We start from the raw sequence: 23264 nt of genomic DNA, 5'->3' as shown, positions 1-23264 counted from the left end.
TAGCATGAAGATTAATCGTTTAGAATTCTGAAAAACAGGTATTAGAAAAAATATATTCCTGGACATTTACATTTTCAGACTGTCTCAAACTGGCAAAGAAATATCTCAGATAGCTAATAATAGTGTGTCCTGTATATGTGAAGCTGTCATATAGCATGTCACCCTGGCCCATCAAATATTCTTGCACACTTTAAGAGGGTATAAGAGGGAGATATTAGGTGTGTCTTTTTTAATAGCCATTGGAAGATCTTTTTTTTTTTTTTAATTTTTTTTTTTTAATTTATTTATGATAGGCACACAGTGAGAGAGAGAGAGGCAGAGACACAGGCAGAGGGAGAAGCAGGCTCCATGCACCGGGAGCCCGACGTGGGATTCGATCCCGGGTCTCCAGGATCGCGCCCTGGGTCAAAGGCAGGCGCCAAACCGCTGCGCCACCCAGGGATCCCCCATTGGAAGATCTTAAACAAATGTAGGTCATAACATGCCACTTCAGATAACTGGCACGGTCTTAAGATGATTAGGTTTACACTCTTATTCTTACAGGTACACTGCTGGGAAAATTTAAGAAGAATTGTTCAAAGCACAATCCTAGGAATTTTGTGAGAGTAACTAACAAATAAATTAACTAAAAATAATGAAAGCTTTATACAGAATCAGGGAGCTTTATTCATTTTTGCCTTACTACCAAAGCTCTGATAGAGCATCATTTTCCCTATGACCTGAATCCCAGATCATGGCCAGCCAAATTACATAACTTGACTTCATTTAATTTGGAGTTATTTTGTTATTTATCATCCCCAAAGCTCACAGTACATAAAAACATGATTTTAATAATACTTTATTTCTTCCTAAAAATTCAGTCATTTAAAATAAACTTACAAGTTTTTAAATTTATAAACTTAAAAGTTTTCAATTCAGTTATAAACTGATTCTACTATACACCTTTCTTTTGTGCATTTTAAAATACAAAGTCCCATGATTTAAGCAGGCATAATTAGGCAATTAGATATGGCATCCCACAGAGCAACATCTCATTCAGTATCTGTTGCACCAATGCAGGATTTTGGTGAAAGAGTTGTCTGTGTTCCCTTCTGGCTTTTATCTATTTTTTTTAAACATTAATGCTTGGGAAACTTTTTTACTTTACTAAGACATACTACAAATCTCATCTGAGTTCAACTTCTCTGAATAACCAACAATTCTAAATCAGTCAAGCCTAAATGAATATAATTTTACTGTACTTACTGTATTTTTTCAAATATCATCAAAAGTGAATTATAACTTCTCATGGCCAGCATTTAAATTCTAAATTGTGCTTCAAAACTATCTGCAGCTATTTTGCAATCTATGAAGCATGTATAGTCTGCACTATAGGAGATGTAGTTTGCTGACCACATTTTCACCTGAAAGCAGTTGTGTTGAGTATAAACATTTGGCTCAAATTCTGTGTGCCTAAAATATTTGACTGGGAGAACACATTCCAGAAAGTAATTTAAATTCATTAGGAACATATTATATAAAATGGAAAAGCATTTACCACAGTTCCATAGCAAGCACTTTCATTACTTACGCAATCCATATTCTGGCATTTAAGTACTCTAAGCCTCTTTTCTTTAATGATTTTTCAGTTGGAAAAAAAAAAAAACTTACATAAAACCAACTTTTAAAAGATATAGACAGATTCGGCTTTCGCATTAATTTTATGAAGTGTGATCAATAATAATTTGACAAAAGAGAAGTTGGCTCTGGGAAATAACAGATTCAGAAGGGAAGCTTCATTCTCTTAAACATGTATCTTCTAAATCATAATTAAACCTGACAATATGTTCACTTACCAATATTTTCTGTAGGCATTGAGACCCTGGTTGGTTCTACAAGATTGTCAGCCAGGACAAAAGCTCCTTCTTCCAATGTATCAAGCAACATTGTTGCTGTATGCGCCTGTTCAGAAGAATTCATGTGTTTCCATGATTCCAGAGCTTCAGGCCTCAGAAGATTGTCCACTGTGTCCACAATTGCCTGCATCCATTAGAAAACTACCATTAGTTTTGACTGCTTCTAGTACCAAGGTGATTTTCAATCACTGACTAGTAACAATTGTAATATTTATCTGTCATGATAAATGATACTCTTACTTCAAGTTGGAAGAACACCTGAACAATATATATCTGGCCAACTTGAAACATATCCTACCATTTCAAAATAAAACTAAAGATTAGTAGACTGCTATTTGATTATAAAGGGTATTAAATGTGAAGAGATGACTTGTTTATACTTATCTAACAATATCTCCTTTGTCAAAGAGAAGTACAACCAATGTCAGCTCTTAACGTGGATGCACGGTCACTCCTACTTATAACCTCAGGATTTAAATGTTCTAGATAGAAAACACTGATGTCTCTGGAATAGGCTGATATTTATGCTTTAAAGTTAAACCATACTGTTTTATGGAACCTGAACTAGAATAATAACTAAAATTGTGCCTTATAACATTGCCTGCTTATACCACTGGGAATAAGCCAAGATGATTTCAAAGTTTATATATTATCTGTGAATATTTCGCTCTTCCAATTCCCTGTCCAGCTAGAAAACACTTGAGAGTATATCTTAGTTCTTAAACAATGATTTATTTGTAAAAGAATCAAGAGATCAAAACATTGAAACCTACACTAACAATTTAATGAAAATTTTTAATGAAATAATTTAAGTAGAATAAAATCTTCACAAACGTCCAAGTTGTGCATGTTCATATTTGTAGGCTTAGTTTATTATGAGGCAAAGTAACATTAAATTAAAAAATATAACCTAGTCAGTTAAGCAATTGAAAGCAGGCTTTTGTACTGATACTTACAATATCTATTCACTGACTACGGCTTGGACAGATGAAGTCACTAAGTTTATTTACTCTATCCCATTTACCTAGTCATAATATGTCATTAAGACCATGTATAAATTGTTTTGATCTATTGGTAATCACTGAGGGAAAAGAACATACACTGTGCAAAGAACAACAACAAAAACTGCTAGTGTGAGGTATGATATTGAAATAAGCAGGGGGAAAAGTTGTTTGAAGCTACTGTCAGAGTAAGATTAATTAGCTTAATCCATCTTAATATCCTCGTTCTGTCTGCCTTGTGAGCCACCACGACCTTCCTGGCAGGTGGAAGATACTTCCAAGTGGCGTTAAAGGCTTTTTTCCCTCTCTAATGGGAGATAGAATAGTCAAAATGCTCACAGTGATACTGCTGCAGCCATTAACTAGAGTGGAACAGAAATTGGTCTGCTGAGGCCAGATTCATTAGTCACCAAGAAATACAGACTGGAGCCTCTAATCTAAGTTACAAATGAATCCTCTGTCACAAAGTGGGAAGTCGCTTCATTTGCATAGTGTAAGTCAGCTTCTGATTTGTAATTTAAGGAGTTTTATTAGTCTTATCTGAGCAGAGAGGCTCATTTGAGAGATACTGAAAATGACACTGGTCAGAAATTAAGGTCATGCTGAAACTTACAACATATACACATAATTCTCTGATGACATGCTTTTTATTAATTTGAAACACTCCTTATTTATTACCATTTGTACTTTTCTAGTGGAATCAAAAACGATCATTAGCCTAATCATATGCCTTAAGTAGTCTCTCCCTGCCAAAGGAAAAAAGCTATTCTTTTCCCACTGAGATATATGTCCTGGGCAACATACCAATTATTACATTTCACACATTCACTAATACCTTAAAGGTGAAATGAAAATTTCAATATGACAAATTCTATATACTTCAGCAGTTATTTCTTTGCCCCCATTAAACAGGCTAAAAAGGACATTCAGAATATTACTACCTAAAAACAGACTTTCCCACCATCTATTCTTGTAAAGTTCTCAGGTCCAACAATGTCTATTAAGAACTAGTGACTTGCCGTTCTTTTTTATTTCTAGATCTTGCCAAGCAAAACTGGGAGTCATGGGTTTTGAGTAACCTCTCTTCTACAAAACTATAAGCTTCTTTTGTTTTGTTGTCATATGTATCTGTGTTAGTTCTTTAACGTTTGATTTACTAAGGATACAGTCCCCAGATGAGGACAATTAGAAAAAAAAAAAAAACTACCCTCCCAAAAGAAACGTCTAAAATGCACACAATAAAACGAAACACAATCCAGTATTATTATTTTGATCTATCACACAGAACTAGCATGACATAGTTCCACTGTCGGCCTCAGCATGTTTCCTATTACTTGGATATACCAGGGAGAAAAACTGGCTAGAGTGAGCAAGGATTCTGAGCCAAACAGTGGCTTTCTGTTTCTATTAGCCTGATAAAAACCAACATAGCACATATACTGATAACACTGTCACATTATTTATAATTCATTTCTAGTAACCCATCCCCATATCAACTTGATTCTAGAAATGACTCCTAAAATTTTCAAGACAAAGCCTATTTTATTTAAGAGTACACCACAGAGATAAGAAAGCAGTGACTTTTTCATGCACATACATTATGACTATACAGTCTTTGATATGATAAACTGCCAAGAATATATCATAGCTGTTTTACTCAAGTTGTTTTTAATCCACAGAGATGACAACAGGAAACAAAGAGACTATATGATTACTTTCCAATTCAGAGGATATTTCATTAAAATTCTTGTAATGTTTGGATGAATGAAAAAACAGCAAAAATTATAAAGGTAAATTATTTGCTTATTCTGAGAGTAATATACCTGAGAAGAGCCAACATTTGTACAGCTGATATGGGGCACATTATATAATTATCAAAGACTGAAATACATTGGATCATGCAGCAAGATGATAAAGCGTGGCAGGTAGCTGAAGAAGGGAGAAAGCAGGGTGACAGCACAGGAGAGATACCTTAAGGTAAGCCCTGCATGTCTTCTCTCGTTTTTGGAGCTTTTTAGTAAAAGAAAAGAAAATCAGAGGTTAGATTTTATCTGTTGAAAATGAGGAAAAAAGAAATCCTCAAAACTTAGGCTGGTGTTCCTGATCTCAGTTTATTATGCATGGTAGTCCTCTGGAATTTTTTTTTTTTTTTTTTTTTGAGTTTACAGGGACTGCCAAAACTGCATCTTTATTAAGTTCATAGCTGCATTTTCTTAAGTGTACTAATCCAAAGTATCACAATAAAACCAGAGACAAAATATGTGGTTAAAAGAGACAAAAATGTCTGCTTTTTTAACCTCAGAACACCGTATTAGCCAGAGATTTTTGCTTAATATGAATCTCATATGCTTATTTAAAGTATGGTTAAAATAACTACCAAATTTTGGTCATATTAGGAAAAATTAATAGCATAAATACACTATCCTCCTAGAGAGGGAAACTTGACCTTCTCCAAAAATCTGCAATTGAAAACAGTATTACAGTGGCTAACATTTTTCTATGCGTCACAATTTTAGTACAACCGTAAGAGTTGCATGTATTAGTGTACAGAGTATGAGATGCATAACACATAATCCCACCAAGTGCAGTTAATGCATTCTTAAGTGGGAGAACTGACCACAGTCAGGCAATGATTGCCACCAACTAAAATCTCCCTTACAGATTTCAACTTTTTTTTTTCCCCTTATGTTGTTCGTTTCTCAGCTATAATTCTTCCTTAGGAAATTAACCAAATTAGAAATTCTGTTCCTAAGAATATGTCAAGGGGGCCAGAGGTTTGGCAGTCCAATGCCAGAGGAATCTTGAGCTGCCATACAAAATGTCTGATTAAATAACAGGAAATTCCTACCTACCTTGTTATAACTCCGTCCAGCGGAATCCTTTTCACTAGGTTTCAGTTCCTGCAGCTGTGCATCAAGAATGTCCACCAACTGCTCCATCAATCTCACTGAAGAACTCACATCCCCAGCAAACACCGGCCCTTTGGTATGTTTAGCCAGTTCATTGGCAAGACTAGCAGCGTTTTCTCCACTTCTGATCTGAAATGACAATTTATATTATCTCAGTATGATTCCTTGCTCTGTTTGTGGCTTTTTGTTCTTTACTTGAGTATCTTTGTTGTGGTGAGAGAAATATTTGCAAATATGTCAAAATCTGCAACAAATTGAGAACAATAACTTTCTCTTCATTTCAGATGATTAAAGGTTCTTAGATCCTCAACATACAAAAGAAATTCTTCACCAGACATTTAAGAGAAATTAAAGAAAAAAGAAGTAAACGAGAAATCCTTTTTAAAGTTTTTCAGATAGCTTTCTCATTTCACTGTCACCATTTTAAATTGCTGTTTAAAAATCTTATTTATTTATTCCAATGATCCAGAAATTTAAATCAGGATGTAATCAGTATGATACTGGGAGTTATTATCTACTGCTTGCTTGCATTTCAGAAAGGTAGATGAGGAAGGAGAAACTAAAATGTCATTGCATCGCATTGTAATATTAAAGTTATTAATGCCTTTTAAAGTAGTTTTTACTTATTCTATCATAATCATCTGTGATATAAACATCTGCTTGCATTCTGCGGATTCAGTTGCAAACTTAATGATATTTGATTTATTAGGCCGGTGGACTATTTGTCTTACAAACATCAAAAGAAAAGAACAAACTAAATATGAATGAAATTAAGCAAGTATCTACTCATTAAAAAGCTTAACATAGAAAACAGCATGCCCCAAAACATATGTAACTTAAATAAACAGTTTACAGACAAAACTATGCATAGCTTTTTATTTTTATACTGAACAAAGAGCATTGAAGCTGGTTTTAACATACAAAGCTAAATTATTTATGTTAGACGTTAAAGCCCTTAATCACCAATGTGTATCATATTAAAAGGTTCCAACCAACCTTCTGAGCCAGCTGATTTACCCAGTGTGAGGTACAGTTGCTAAGATCGGGGCCCTTAGGGTTCCATGTTCCAGTAGAAACCATGCAGAGATAGGAGGCAGTTCCTACAACAGATGTAGAAAACAACAGTGAAATTGAAACCATTTTTCTGCATGCATTCGGGAAATCAGCTACAATGATACTACACTGCACGTTAAATTTTGAATAAACGCTAATGGAAGTGGTTGACAATAACTGACAAAAAAGTAGGGTATAATGCAGATTATAAACAGTAAATATAAAGTCGAAATATCAGACATTTACAGCAAACAAACAAAAAGCCCTTGATTTTCTTGGGACTCATCCAAAATGATACTTGTAATGAGAAAGGCAGCTGTAAGGAAGCCTTGCTGGAGTCTATGGGCAAAAAACGTCAGGCTTGACCTAGGTCTTTAATAGAGAGAGGTAGTAATTCACGGCCTGATCTTAAATAACGTTCTCAGTTCATGAGCCTTTAGGTTGCCTCCAAATGCTGCATTACCAAAGTTAACAAAAACAGTAACAAAATCAGCTATCGTAAATGGCTCTCTTTCCTCAAGATCACTTCAGTGTAATTCAGAACTTACTCATAGTAAATTTAAAAATATACGTTTGGCATTTTACAAGAACTACCTCTGGTTCCCTTGGGACATGGTCGTTCAACCATCATTCCCCTTTGTGTCTGAGGCCACTTTATCCCCCTCGCGTCTAATGCTTCGCAGAATCTCTCTGGCAGGGGAAAAATATTTGTTACAGGAGGAATTTTGGTTGTAGAAACTGCTGGAGGTGGTTTTGTCCCTTTGCTTCCTTCCTGTGATCCAGCTACAGTTGTGCTCATAGGGCCTTTCTGTGAAGTACTGCTTGTGGTTGATACTGTGGTTTTGAACAGCTCAGCTGAAGAAGTTATTGTCACAGCTGTGGTAGGCACTATGGAAAAAAGATGAGTGTATTAATCTCAAACACACAGTTGCACTCACATACAGGCACACGCGTGAATGTGTATATGCACACACACAACACAAAGCCCCTCCCCCATCAACTACCCCAAAAACCTAGCAACATGAGAATTAGTGAAAACACCAGTAGGTTGCAGAACGAACACATCCCTTTATTTATCCTAGTTTATTCATATTGTTGGCTAAGGAATGGTAGTTTAGGCTTTACTATAGATTTTTCGGTGTGACTCTAATTGTGTTAAGTCTACTCAGTGAAATATTTGAGAACACATTTTAAGTATTTTTCACCATTTATCATCCAACAGAAACTGAGGGGCAATTTTAAATGAAGTTTCAGTGTCTACACCAAGTATATGTTACTATGAAACAATACAGAAACAATTTTTTACATAAATTCATACCCTATAAATAATCAAATTCGAAGCATCAATAAAAATCTGACAATTATATATAATTAGGACAATAGAAAATTTAAAGTCACCCACTCTACATCTTGCAGGAAAATAAATACTGTGACATCTTTGCACCCAGCAGCCATTCTTGCTTGAGAGATTTTTGAGCATGCCTGATTAGATCCAAACAGAAGATAAACTTGGCATGCTTGTGCTGTGTTAGTAAGGAAACATCTGAAGCTTCTTCGTCAGGCTTCAATTGCTTATAATGCAATCTCTTATCAAGATAACAGGTTAGATCAAATCATGCCTAATTTGAAACCAACCCTACCTATTGCATGGACGCTTAACAGAGGGTGTAAAAGGAACTACAATTACACATTTTAAAGTAGAAATTTAAAAATAAATTATTCTGTAAGTCAATCGGAGAAGAACAAACATCATATGGTCTCATTCATTTGGGGAATATAAAAAATAGTGAAAGGGATTATAGGGGAAAGGAGAGAAAATGAGTGGGAAATATCAGACAGAGTGACAAACCATGAGAAACTCCTAATTCTGGGAAATGAACAAGGAGTAGTGGAAGAGGAGGTGGGCAGGGGATGGGGTGACTGGATGACGGGCACTGAGGGGGGCACTTGACGGGATGAGCACTGGGTGTTGTTATGCTATATGTTGGCAAATCGAACTCCAATTTAAAAAAATACAAAAAAAATTATTCTAAAAGGTTAGTTTTGATTTCCATCATTACCTTCAAACTGTTAAATCTACTAGGTTAAAAAAATAATGGAGCTTAAAGTTTCCTTCATTAATTGTAATTAGTTTAAACAACTAAAATTCTGTTGGTAAAATAATGCTATCATTTGAAATCTACTAGGTGATCACACTGAAGTTTTATCAACACTTATAGTTTACTGGCTCTTGAAACCTTATATATATATATATGATGCTTTATATTTAAACTAACGTAGTACAGCAAATTAAAAATAACTTTTTAAAATAATCTTATAAAAACATTAACTTATTTTATGCTATCTCTATAATGTAAGAAACAAAGTAGAACATTAAAACTTAGAAAGCAAGTTCCTATTATCAGTAATATGTTTATTATTTTAAGCTCTGGTCCATAAATAGTTGTTTATATCATGTCACTATTAACAGAATATCCTATCACAAAAAGTAGCATGCACTTGTTTCCAGTTCTTTAGTAATGAGAAACTTCTTGCTGTCAATAAATGCATACTACACACTTTCTACACTTTTTTCCCTTCTATCTCAAGAGGAACTTCTTAATCATGTGTCTTATTTCCAGGGCATAATTTATTGACCATATGAGAGATGCCGTGTACATTAGTCAAACATCATGCCTAGCCAGCTGCTGCAGAAACCTATTCAAACCTGTCTATCTTTTTCTGTAAAGCACTTGCCTGACATCTTGTTAAACCTCTGTAATTTTCTTTTGATTACAATGCAGCCAGGCTTTCAGTACTTTCTCAATTAACATTTGTCAAAAGCATCACAATCTTTTAACGAAGTGTCAGATGACTGCCTCTGAATCAAATCTTAAAGAGTAGTGGCGAATCAGAGCAAAAACGGAAAGTACAGAGCAAAACGGTTTAGTACCACACCATCTTATGTATCTCTTGACACTACACTAATTAGTACATATTTAGTCACTGAAATATGTCTTAACAATACTACCACTAGTGATTCGTTAGCTACACGTCAGGAAAGATTCATATAACTGAGTCAAGGTAGGTAACAAAATGACATCTAGGAAATGGATAAAATTTCTTGCAACATGCTATAGCCTCTTTGCATGCATTTTTGATAATAAATTTCATACATTTTCACCTTTCGTTCAATAAAAGTTTAAAGGGAATCAAATCAATACATTCTTCAAACATAAAACAATGAAATATTGGGATATCATGAAAAACATGAAAATGAACTAATAAGTGGCAAAATTAAACCCTCTTCAAAGACAATCAGAATTTCCAGAGTTTTGCAAAACTTCAGCTAGTTAAGTAACTTTACAGAAAGCAATTTTTTTCTAACGATGAAGTCATAAATGCTGAGGTTGTTTCTAAAAATTAACATTTCTTCCATAAGTGAAGACAGGTCCCAACAGGGCATCTGATAATGATAAAAGCCTACACTTATTCAGCATTTATGTACCAGATGCTATGCTAATCACCATTCATGGATCATCGGATCATCTTATTTAATCCTTACCACAACCCCGTGAAGTCGGCACTATGATTAGCTTCCTTTTACAGATGACAAAATTGAGCCATGGAGAAGGTTAGGCAATTTGTTTAAGGTCACCTGGCCATACTCTTAAATGTTACGATCTTACTTTTCTAGGTAAAAGATTTTCATAGACTCTGGAAAATATGGCATCCCACAAAGCAATATGCCCTTATTTTGGAGCATTTAACTGATACTTTTCTTTGTAAACCTCTAAAACAAGAAAAGATGTGGGAAGATAACAAAATGCTAGAGCAACAGATGATAACAAGTTTCATAATGTAACTTATGTGGCAAAAGATTCAAAACTCAAGAATACCCTATAAATGGTATTAGAAAACATGGTAACTCACAACTGAATTATATCTCAAATCTAAACCTTATATTACAAAGTTTTGTTCCAGAGTTCAGTGTCCTATCAAGCATCCATATTAAATGACTTAGCATTTGGTCAACCTTTGTCATTTGAGTATAGAGACCCAGAAATAGTACTAATAAAATACTAATAAACATATTTAAGAACCTCCCTTGAAAATTTCAACAAATATAAACAGAATGCTTCAATCTAATATGGTGCTGTGTACTAACAACCGTATCCATTTATGCAAAAGGTAGTACTTCCCTCATCCAGGTCCAAGAACTCATTGTTCACTGAATGAACTCTAATTACAATGAGTCTGTAGCCTGGAAAAGCAAAATGTAATAAATTTACCTTTATTCAAAGTCTAAAAATAATCTTTTTTCAGCATTACGAGTAGAAAGATGTTTCAAGGAATACGTATTCTATGCTAAACACATCCTGAGTAAAAAACCTAACTAGTTCTCTTTATAAATATTTTTCCTTATATTATTAAAGTGTCATAATTCATAATTACTCTAAGACAAATATTCAGGAACTGTCAAAACTCAAGACAAAATATTTTTTCAATAATATTTGGGGGGGCACCTGAGTGGCTCAGTCTGTTAAACGGCTGCCTTCGGCTAAGGTCATGACCTCAGGCCCCAGAGGTCATCTCTCTGCTCAGGGGGTGGGGGTTCTGCTTCTCCCTCTCCTTCTGCCCCTGCCCCCTGCTTGTGCACTCTGTCCCTCTCTCAAATAAATAAATATTTTTAAAAAATAATATTTAGGACATCAAATTTGCAGACAAAGTAAATATAAAGCAATTCAGATTAAGAAACAGAAAGAGTTAAAAGAGGACTGAAAGGGTTTCTCCTAAGCTCACTTTATTTTTTTTAAAGATTTTATTTATTTATTTATTTTATTTATTCATGAGAGATACAGAGAGAGGCAGAGACACAGGCAGAGGGAGGAGCAGGCTCCCTATGGGGAGCCCGATGCGGAACTCGATCCCAGGACCCTGGGATCACGACCTGAGCCAAAAGCAGATGCTCAATATCTTTTTTCTCATAAGGCAATTTGGGATGTTTCCTATAACTCAACTGTTTCGTTTTGTTTTCTCTAAAAGCTAGTACCACCCTTCTCCTTTATCCTATAGGTTTGTCAAAGGCAAACCTCAGGAATTGACAAAATTTGACATTTTAATATTGATCCTTGTGTTGATCCTTTTTGTAACCCGTGTTATTCTCACAGCTGTTACATTTATTTTGGGTGGCAATAAATCTCTCTCCCTCCATTAGGAAAAAGAGAAATAAAATACTTTAAAAAATGCAAATTCATATCAGACAACACTAAAGGATTGTGAGAATAAATTGAGTACAGATTGAATTCAACAAAGAATCATGGCCCCATCTACTTGTCACAAAGTACTTTGTGAATACAAGATGAGTAATAATGTCATTTTCCATGTGTGGTTTATATTCTAAGCAAATAATTTGATCCATTTCAGATGAAAAAGTCTTTGATAATGTAGATATTTTTGGAAAGAGCAGTTATCAGCTTTGAAAATGGGAAACTTATGCATATTTGGTAGTTGTGTTCTTGCAACTGTGTTTTGTTATCCAATATAGTTAGCCATCCCTAAATATTCCCAGAAAAGTAAAAATTCAAATTGGCCCCTTATTAAGCCCTTAGTGATAAAAAGTTTTATATAACCTAAAATTTCCCTTGCTGTTGTTTGAGCTATAATGTCTTTTAACTCTCTTGTAATTTATCTTTATCTGCTTTTAGAGATTCCTGTCTCATCCAAGATACGTGCTGATATCTATATGCATGTAGTTGAGGTCTCGCAAAACTATGCTGGCCCATCAATTTAGGTCAAATCAATAAGCCACTGTCAGCTTTTCAGAAGTGAGACCCACAAAACTGATAGGACAGAGCAATCAGAGAATTCAGGTTTTCGGCCGTCATAAAACAATGACTGACTGGTTTGGCTGTAATTTAGTCTTAAATACCAGATTTACTACCACGTACGTTACTAAGGTATACATTGTGCTGTAAAATTATGATTCCTTTTGTTTTTCACTGTGGACTGTTTCATGGTGTATTAGGTTCCCATACTTTTCCTCACTTATAAACCCAAGCCTTTTCCTTCCTAACAGGGCAAGTATATTATTTCTTAGCCCCAATCATGGTTTTCAAATACATCTTTTTATTTTTCTTTGAATTTTTAGCCTTATGGGATCTCTACATGGTTCAGTTGCTTCATTTCTCTAAATGAGCTGTTTTTCCTTTCACCTTCTCCCTCTCTAAAGAGAGCATAGGGGCACCGGCTGGCTCAGTGGTTGAGCATCTGCCTTTGGCTCAGGTCGTGATCCTGGGGTCCTGGGATCAAGTCTCCCATCAGCTTCCATGTGGGGAACCTGCTGTAGAGTGTATGTATTGCTTTAACAGAAAAAGATACTAACTTCTTTTTCACCTTGTTGAAGACACTGATTTAATCACTCCAAAGAACTTTCTGGTTCCTAAAATTCTGAAGTAACTCAATAATCAGAAATTCCAATTAACTCAGTAAACTGAAATATTCAGATCTTTAAAACACAAATATTACTGTTCAAATAGAAAAGACTTATAATTAGTTGAAGCTCTATAACAATATATGAATAGGTTACTTTTATCATGAGTATGAGGTCATTTTGTTGTAATGAAATATTCATGTAATTTACCCTCAAAAATTGTTTCCCACAGAACTGAATTCACTTGACCAACTAAAACATATTTCCAAAGATTTTACATTACTTTCTAAAGTAATGATCCTCCATAAAGATACCTAAAGAGAACACAAATCAAAAATGTTAGCTGATCCATCTTCATAAATCATCACTTGGGATCATTTAATGCTTAGTCTATGCGTGACAGTTAAAGTCACAGAAATACTTACTTTAAAACCATCACTAATTTATCAGGAAATAAAAATGTGTAATTTTACCAGGAAGATGTTGGATGACTCCCTCTCCTACCCAGAGAGCAGATCCCCAAACTTCAGAACACTTATGCCTGACATTGTACATCAAGCCTAGCGATTCTCCTGGGACTTCCGAACACACATTTCCCTTAACCACTGGCGCCAAGAAGTTAAAAGGTCTGCATATAGATTGTAATCAATTCAGAAGTCAGGTAGGGGAAAAAAAAAAAAAAAGCTAACAAGTTTGTAGCTAGTATTACATTTTTAGCAATGAAGAACCAAACTGACCAATGATGCTACGATTATTTGAAGTCAACATTTAAATGAAAAAATTCAGAGAAGGCAAATAGGCCAAAGTAAGGCTAAAATGTACACACTATGTGACAGCATAAGTACCGTAACATTATCCTTGGAGCTTCAACTCTGAAAAGGGGAAAGAACACTGACAGGGAAAAACCTCCAAGTCTTTTAAAAGTAAGTTATTCAAAAAGACATAAGCATTAGCAAGCAAACATTCTTACCTTGGGCAGGATCAGGTGGACCAAACTCCAGAGAATATCGTAAAATGAAGTTATTGTTCCACACGTAGAGTTGGTTATCTCTAGGATTGTAATCCACCGCAGCAATATACTGGTATTGGTTGGGGAAGGGAACATCTACATACTCTCCTCGGTTTAATCGGGTATTGTAAATGTAATCAATTGCATTCTTGCCTGTTTCACTCTCATTGTCTTGATACACTGACCTGACCACATAGAGGACTCCGCAGATCATAAAAGCATTTGAGGCAGCACGTTTGTCATACACAGTCTCCCATGTTGCTTCAAATCGAAGAGTATATGGATTTAGTTGGCTAATAACGATCATTCCATTGTTCTGTTCAGTGGCGTAAATGACCCATAAGCCATTTTCATCAACTGCTAGGTCAATATCAGTTTTCCCTCCCCATCTATAAGGTGAGGTATCATGATAGTTGGCATAGTTAATTATGGCCTCTCCACTCTTAATTCTAGTCCTCAAGTCAAATTTCACAATGTTTCTTGTTCTCTCTTTGTTAAAGAAGACAGCACCATCATACACCACAAATCCAGTACCATCTACTCGATTTGGAAGTTTGTATGTTGTTGTTTGGCGACTATTTTGGAAATCTTCTAAAGAAGCATATTCTATTAAAGTATCAGTACGGTAGGGGGTCCAGGGCATGAAATAAATTTTATCTGCAGCCTGAAGAGGGTCCTTGCACCAAGCACCTGCCTTTTGTTCAGCTTCATATATACATGGTGAATCCACAATTGCTTTCAAGGTCCCAGGGCACACAAAAACTAACAGTCACAGAGAAAAGACAACAATTAAGCCAAGTTAAAAAATTAAACAGGCAAATACAAGTTTTAATGATTTAAATCCAAAGAGAAAAAAATGTGATTTATTAACATTCGATTTTACCAAAATTTAATGCAAGTATTACCCTTCTTTCCGCTAGTTACAATACTCAATGTACCAGCATAGAAAGTGGCTGGGGTTTATTTTCAAAAATACAAACCTAAGTTTAAGGTCATTTATAACTGAGGTGACAATGTGTATCTTTGCTATGTGTTTTTAATCTTAGGCTTTGGTAATTTATACTTTAAAACTGTGAGCTTTGTGCATAACAGTGTACGAAGGACTTTATTTTAGTCTCAACTCTGTACCTCCCCGCCTCCCCCCGCCCGGCCCACTTATAAACTCTCAAAAGCAAAACACCAAAATAAAGGAAATAAAACGAAAACCCAATGTGAAGGCTTATTTAGAACTTCTATAGAAGTTAGACTGAAAATAAAGGTGCTTCGATTGAAGAAACATAAATACTCAGAAAATGTAACTAGGAACAGAGAAAAGTAAATACAAGGAAAGCAGTGATGAAACGACCAGGAGACCCTGTAACCATGGCATGCTATGGAGAGGGTTCTGGAAGCCAGGCAAGATGACACTTTAATAATAAAATATCCAAAGGTGTCAGAAAAAGAGAGAAAGGGTGAAAAAGAAACACAGAAAGGAGCAGCTCCCCCTCGCCGACTTCAGAATTTTTACCCCATCACCAGATTTAGCAGTCATATAATTTCATTGTAAACAGTTGACTTCTTTATGAGGTGCATTTATGAGATCCTGCTGATTATTTTAATGTCAGGAGTGTTGCGGGGGAGGGAAGGGAGGAGGTAACATCCATAAGGCACATAACAGGGAGCTGGGGTTCAGACTGTATACGTTATTTACCTTTTTGCTCCACTTCTATTTTAAGCATCGGAAGAAAAACAGAAAAAGTGCAAGGAAAAAAGAAAAAAGATTAAAATAAATTGACTATTAGTCTAAGACTGAATTCGTAATAGATGCTAAATATAGGAAGAATAAGAGCTGTACTACTTTGGATAAAGAGAAACACACAACAGGAAAACCTAGCAGGAGAAAGATTCTAAAGTTACATAAAAGAACATGGATCAATCATTTTAGTAGATTAAGGAGGCAATACAAATATGTTGGCATGTTGCTTCACTTAGCGTACCTGAATAAATAATGAAACTCTTCACTAATGCATGGTATATATATTCTTGCCTTTCCAAAGTCACTCAGCATTTTTATCAAGTTTTACTTTATATATGTATGCTACAGACACAAATGCATGCATAAGTGTATCAACCCCATCTACCTTATTATATATATGAACTCAATATTAAATTGACTTAAATCAGGTAAGTATAACAACAGGAAAAAATAAAAATGACAACTCAATTTTGGAGCTTAGGTCAAATTTAATGTATATTAATATGGTTATATTGTAACATTTTCCCAAAGATATTTATGTAAGAAGAAATCTATAATTATGCATCTTAGTACTTTTCGATTTTTAAAAATTATTTTCATTTTCCAGAAAAATCCATCTTAATCATAAGAAAAAAATGCCTCCTTTGCAGGAAAATATATAAATCTCCTCTGCTACCCCAAGAGGGATTTTGAATGATGGGGTAACATAGTGCTTTTCTTCCTCATTAAGAATTAGTAAATTTACTTATTTAGGTTTATATATACATTATAAAACTATTATTAAATTCCCTCTATTACGTATCTTAAACTTGTACTATTAAGTCTATTTTTTAAAAAAAAGTAAGCAAAATACATACAAGGAAAAAGCAAGCACAGTAGGCAAGGAGAAAAAGGAAGAAAGAATTATGGTTAGCTTATTATGACATCGTCAACTATCATCAATTTACACAGAAAGCAAGCTGGCATGCAATGACAATCATACCAAGCATTCAAAGCAAATACCTTGACCCCACAGACCCCATAAAAGGTAAATGCTTTCATAAAACAAACCTGATTAGTACAGTTATATGAGAAAAAAAATCCTCCCTCCAAGAAGTCTAAAGAAATGGATTATATAGTTAGGAAGGGTGCTATATAAGATTCTTGCTGGTAAATAGAATTCTAATAATTACAAACCATAAAACACTATTTTAGATTATATGTAGGCTTTGAAGTATGTTGCCTGAATTTCATAAAGTGACCAGATTAATGTCTGTGATTCTCCCTCTTTCCTTATTAAAATGCATTAGGGTGTGCTAATCCTCTATCTCCAAACTGATTACTCAGATACTGTAGTTGCACATTTCATTAAGATGTCTTAGCTTGATTAATTTTTAAAAATTACAATAATTCATCAAGATTAAATAATGACCTCCCGAAATACCTCAGGGAGAAATATCGTACAAATATTTTTGCCCTAGGAATAGCATATAACCTTCTGCATTAAGCCACCACCTCCCCATCCAACTTCATCTATTTAAGCACTTTCAGGAAACATACTTTTTCCCTATAATGTGTAATTCTGACTATATCCAGTAAAACTAAGAAGTTCAGTGTTACGGATATGAAACAGTTCTTTTTTATAAACCAGTAGTCCTGAAACTACTTCCTCAATGGAGAACAATATTATACCTGCTTAGAATCAATAACGGAAGGGCGTGGTGGGAAAATGAGGATAAGAGAAATTATTAGTGTTGTGACTTCTCAGACTGTATTTATATACAGCTGTATTCTTATTTTCAGGAAAGGATGATTTCACTTAGCTGAGTAAATCAATTAAATGTAAAGGATGGGAATAATACATTTTAAAATATGTTACATATTTAAAATAGAACTTAAAATTAAGTTCAATAAAGAATGCGTAAAATATGTTTTCTATTGATTGAAAATGGCCAAGCTTTATAAATACACTAAAATGACAGTGAATTTGCTTAGCAAAATATTAAATAGAGAAGCCTTTGTGATTTAACTAATTACTTATACTAATAATAGAAATTATATATAACTTATAGTTCTGATGAAAACAGAAGTAACACCCAAATGTAAAAATAAAAAATAATTAAACAAAACCTTTGATGACTGATAAATCACATAAGATATGGATATTGAAAACAAAAGTCCTTACATTATGATTTGTTATGAAAACCCAAAGGACAGAGATCTGTCAAACCAGCCAAAACTCCATCAACCCCGAAGAATATAAAAATACAATAAAATTAATGAAATTAGCATTCTTCATCACATGCCAAATGTATATTGCAACTTGTCTTAAAAGATTGTGTAAATTAATTCATAATAATACATTTACTATTCTATAGACCAAACATAAATACACGACCCACTAACATCAGTGGAGGACCACATGGATATGCAAGACATGAAACTGACCCAAAGACACTTAAGCCTACATACTCTGTATCTGAAGTGACACACTATTTCATTTTGAATAATCTTACATTTATTCATTAAAGATACTTAATCAAAAGTTATAGTTATTTTTCTCATCAAATAAAACTTATAGCTAAAATTCTGGTATAATTTGGAAAATTTCATGATAATTTGAAAAAGAGGGCACAAATGTCAAAACCAAATCTTGTCTGTAGGGTACAAAATTCTAATAATTATTTTCCTTTATCCTAGAAGATCTTTACAGCCTCTTTTAAACACACATACATTCAATTAATTACTAACACTCTGTTAATGATAAAGGATAACCCCAGGATACATGCATTTTTGACACAGGCATTATCTGAGTAGGTATAAATATCACATGTAATATTACACGTGCCTGTCTATAAACATAAAAAGTAAAGCAAACAATGACATTTCTAATAAATTCTGTTTAGTGACTTTAATATAAAATTTTCAAAAATCATGGGAAATTTCTTGAGGAAATTTAAATAGTTTCAGATCTGTAAATTCCTAGGGAATCTGCTTTGGATAGAATCTGGCATAAAGCCAGGCAGTAAAAGACATAATAAATGCAATTTTTGCCAACTACGTAAAGTTTAAAAGGGGTATGCAAATGATTCAAAGTACAAAAACACTATTAAAACAAGGAGAATGGGAAAGTTACAGGCTTAAAATGAAAGTATAAGGGATGGGTATAATAGAAACATAAAGAAACAAAAGGAGTGGAAAATGAGGAAAAGAGATAAGGAAATATACAATCCTACCTAGATTCAAACAATTTAAAAAGATCCTTTTGCATTAAATTTTAATATTAGTGAAAATCATGCAATATATAGTGTGTCACTACTGTACAGTATATAGGAATCATAATTCTACACTTTAGCATGGAGTAATTTGAAAAAAAAAAAAAAAGCCAGACTTATTTCTGCCTCGTGCAAACATCTAGAAAGGTAACAGCAAATTAATTACTTTTTTTTTTTTTTTTTAAGGACAAAAACTAAAAAGAACAAATACTTCTCTGAGTATAGCTATTTGCAAGTTTAGTGCACAATATACAATACTTCTGGAGAACTGAAAAAGTAAAATTTTGAAAGTTAGATGTTCCAGAAGATATCCACATTTTCCTTTCTAAGACAGAGCAAGAAATAACTCAAGAGTCTGAAAATAATATTTGCTTAATACTGTTCTTGGTCTATAGACTAGGTTACAGGAACTGGCTCCAGAAAGACAATTCTTGGCAGCTCTGACTGATTCCATTGTTTGGGAATGGATGCTGTATTCCTTTTCTAATTTGAGGACAGAAACCATGATAAATTCAAATGTAAGCGACTTTACGGAACAAAATTTTGGTTAGCTCAAAAGAATGCAACGTTCCTCTAGTGGCACAGGAGAATGATTATGTAAGCCACCAACACTACACACAAGAGAAATAATATAAAGATCAGTGCACTCAGTAGGCTTCCAATCCTACAAATGGTATAGAAAATACTGAAAACAAAAAGCATCCATTTCACAGTAACACAGGAACACAGAGCAGGGATGAAAAGAAAAGATAATCTGTGTTTGGCCTTTAACTGATACCCACAAAAAGCCAATTTATCAAAACTGTGGGCAGAGAAGAGAGAGACCGCACCTTCACAGGATGTATAAGAATGTATTACTACCATATTGGACATATTATATCTATCTGAATTCAGCTCCTTGGGTTTTAGAAATATTGATGGTTGGGACATATAAATCTATCAGAACTAGTCTAGCTTTCAGGGTTCTGGAAAAGGCAACTTCATTATTTAGTTTAAATCCTTTTTTTTTTTTTTTTTTTTGAGGAGGGAAGTGTACAAAACTTTCTTAAATCATTAAAATCGCTGCTAAGGAACTTTCAATTCAGATGCTCATGAATCAAGTTTACAGGACACATCTTTTTTTCCAACTTAAAAAGTAAAGAAGACAAGAACACTATTAAACAAACTAGCTTACAAAAATGACCTAATATACTGAAATTTTTGGTTGTCTAAAATGCTTTTTTCTACTGAAAGTGCCGATACAATTTAGCAGTATGAATTCTGAGATTAGGAGGGAAAATACACAGAATCAGAGCATTAGCTGAAGACTACTGATGAAAACTCCATCTGAATTTTAAATATCCCTCTACAGGGTCTAATGGATGTTGTCAAGTTAAAAACAGAAGTACATGCAAGACTTTGTTACATCTATTTTATTTACTGTAAGATTTCAACACTGAATCTGGTAAAGAAATGCTCCTGTAAGGACAAGGAAATAAAAAAAGGAAAGCACTTGCCTCAGTTACTACAATGGTAGCTTTTACCAGGCACTAAGGTTACCACAACAGCAGGTAGCCATTCAAGTAGCTCACGATTAAAACCGAAGTCAATTCCTTCTTTAGAAAACTGTGAGCCAAACCAATTTGTCAGCAACTGGTATTGGGCAAAAGTACAGATTTCTATCTGCCCTACTGAATAGCTAATTCAAGTTTGTTTTCTGGAATAACACTAGTCTTAAAAGCCAAACACTTAAGAACACAGACAGACACTTGGCCAGCATCACACTATGGCTTCCTTCCACACTTCATGAAGCTAATTGGAGGCCCGAGTCTGTTAGTGCTCTGCATGCATAATGGTTTTGTAGGCCATAAACATATGCTTCTTTCACATGTGTAGTCTTTCAGCATCAACGAGGAATGCTGGAGAAAGTCAAAATCACAAACTTCATACTTACTGTAAGGGACACATTCATATTGGACTTCAAGATATTTGTATGTTCCAGGGCATGGATCAGGAAATACATCTGACCCAGTAACTACTATACACTGTGTTCGATTGTTGCACCTAGAAAACAAAACAAATCAAACTGGTATAACATAACCGTTTATTTGTTTTCAATAAAGAAATTTAATACAGAACTGATTCATATTTTCTTTAAGCAACTAAGTATTGTAAAACAAAAATTTCGACATAATAGGTTGCTCCACATTATTGGGCAAATAATGAGCTATAAAAATCCTATTTTATGTTGCAATGCTTCTGTATCATGGGCCACACTACTTTTTAATTCAAAGTAAAAAGAAAATAACAATTCTCTATTATTCTACTATACATTTAATTGTAATTTTTAGCATATTCAACATGTACTATAAAAGTATACCTGCCACGTTAAGAATTAAAAATAACAATTAAAAATGATACCATGAGCAAAAACAATCATAAACTGAATGGCTTAGAAGTTCTGAGAACATATTATAACAAGGAGGGAGCCAGGTTTTTTAAGTTTAGTTGTTAAATCCAGTTTTGAGTTAAGTTTTGTATGACGGGGACTTTCTACAGTCTTCTGTACCAGATTCGAAGCTAATAGATCACACCTTCCATGCTCTGGCTTGATAAATGATAGAACACATTTAAAGCAGTTAGCACAGTGCCTGGCCCATACCGTGTCTCAGACTGTTGTTACTTTTGTTATGTTCACCGATCACAATGTGTTTATACCAAATAGGACATGACAAAAATCTAGATTCTTCTAAATTAATACTCTCTGAAATAAAATGTTAAAAGAAAGGCACTAACATGATGCTTAGAATGTCCTTATTTATTACTATTGCAAGTATTTTCTCATTTTTCTGTTGTCACTTATTCATCAGGATTATTAGGATTAAGGTAGAATTTCAGGCAATTGATATTTATTTCAGTTCTATGAATTTTTCAAAATGATCTTTTCATAAGCTTTATAAAGGCAAGAACCACTTCCCTTTATAATTTGCCTTGATTACATTCAACAGAACGTAATGTTTGCAGGGTTTTATTATATTTTCTGATAGTATATAAATTAAGAAGGCAAAGCAAGCAGAACAAGGGCATTATAATAAAATTTATTTAACAATTTGAATACCAGGTATTCTATAGGGCATAAAATAACTGGACTATAAAATGGCAGATAAAGAATGAAAAACCAGCTCATTCTTTTCTTTTTTAGCACGACGAGTAACTAAAGGACAGAGGAAGGAGACCTGCATTAGAGAGCGTAGGTATGTTAAGTCATGCACGTTGGAGCCATTTCAACTCAAACCAGGTGGATTCATTTTTAAAGAGCAGCAAGACCTGAAAACTTCCACAGGATCAGACAGGTAACTTTATAGGCCCAGGTAAATATAATAAACCTCAAACAAAAGTCTTAAATATTACATCAATTATAATATTGCTTATACAGATATTAAGCTAATAACTTTTATCACAATTTATCTAGAATACTATATGCCATATATTTAAAAAATACCATATAAAATAATTTTCAAAAGTATGAACAATGAATATGGTGCAGTGTCACATTCTTATGCAAAATCATATTTTACTCTCATTATCTGTATTTTTCTTGAGCTAGTTCAATCATTTGAAGAAATCTGCCAATGGTTCTCCACTTAGTGTAAATGAATTATTTTAATGTGAGTGACAGAACCAATTCTTTATCTTAAAATTTTAAATAGCAGATGAATTTAAAGTTTGTCAATAAATCAGTATCAAGTATTTCAACTGTTTCATTTTCTTCTTTCTTAAATTTTACAATAAGAGAGTTTGCCAAAAACAAAAAAACAAAAAAAAATAAATTAAAAAAAAAAAAAAAAAAGAGAGAGTTTGCCATTTTGTTAGAGTTTCTTGATCTCCCAGGAATCCTAAACCACTGCCTGGTCCTTACCAAAAAATAAAGTGCTTTTATTTCCTGCCTTATGTTCATTTATACCTGCAAGGATCTTCCCATTATCTCACACCCACACCTTCAGAAACAAACAAATC

At 34.0% G+C, this 23264-nt stretch overlaps 1 protein-coding gene across 35 annotated transcripts in view; it reads right to left on the bottom strand.

Annotated features, from left to right (window-relative positions):
* ADGRL2 (adhesion G protein-coupled receptor L2) overlaps nucleotides 1-23264 on the bottom strand; it is a 619854-nt gene that overhangs the window by 35953 nt on the left and 560637 nt on the right. For 17 of the 35 annotated variants that reach the window (XM_072834231.1, XM_072834225.1, XM_072834226.1 and 14 more), the window contains 7 exons: nucleotides 21202-21311; nucleotides 14241-15041; nucleotides 7453-7746; nucleotides 6802-6905; nucleotides 5749-5934; nucleotides 4868-4906; nucleotides 1836-2019 (listed from right to left, as the gene is read on the bottom strand). In XM_072834231.1, coding sequence (XP_072690332.1) covers nucleotides 1836-2019; nucleotides 4868-4906; nucleotides 5749-5934; nucleotides 6802-6905; nucleotides 7453-7746; nucleotides 14241-15041; nucleotides 21202-21311 — 1718 coding nt within the window. Of the gene's footprint in view, nucleotides 1-1835; nucleotides 2020-4867; nucleotides 4907-5748; nucleotides 5935-6801; nucleotides 6906-7452; nucleotides 7747-14240; nucleotides 15042-15969; nucleotides 16129-21201; nucleotides 21312-23264 lie in introns of those variants that run through there. The other 18 variants (XM_072834234.1, XM_072834235.1, XM_072834203.1 and 15 more) reach the window with 5 other exon arrangements.

This window comes from Canis lupus, chromosome 8, assembly GCF_048164855.1.
Source record: "Canis lupus baileyi chromosome 8, mCanLup2.hap1, whole genome shotgun sequence".
Classification (NCBI taxonomy): domain Eukaryota; kingdom Metazoa; phylum Chordata; class Mammalia; order Carnivora; family Canidae; genus Canis; species Canis lupus.
The sequence above is the reverse complement of the archived record's forward strand: the minus strand, read 5'-3'. Positions and strand labels throughout refer to the sequence as shown.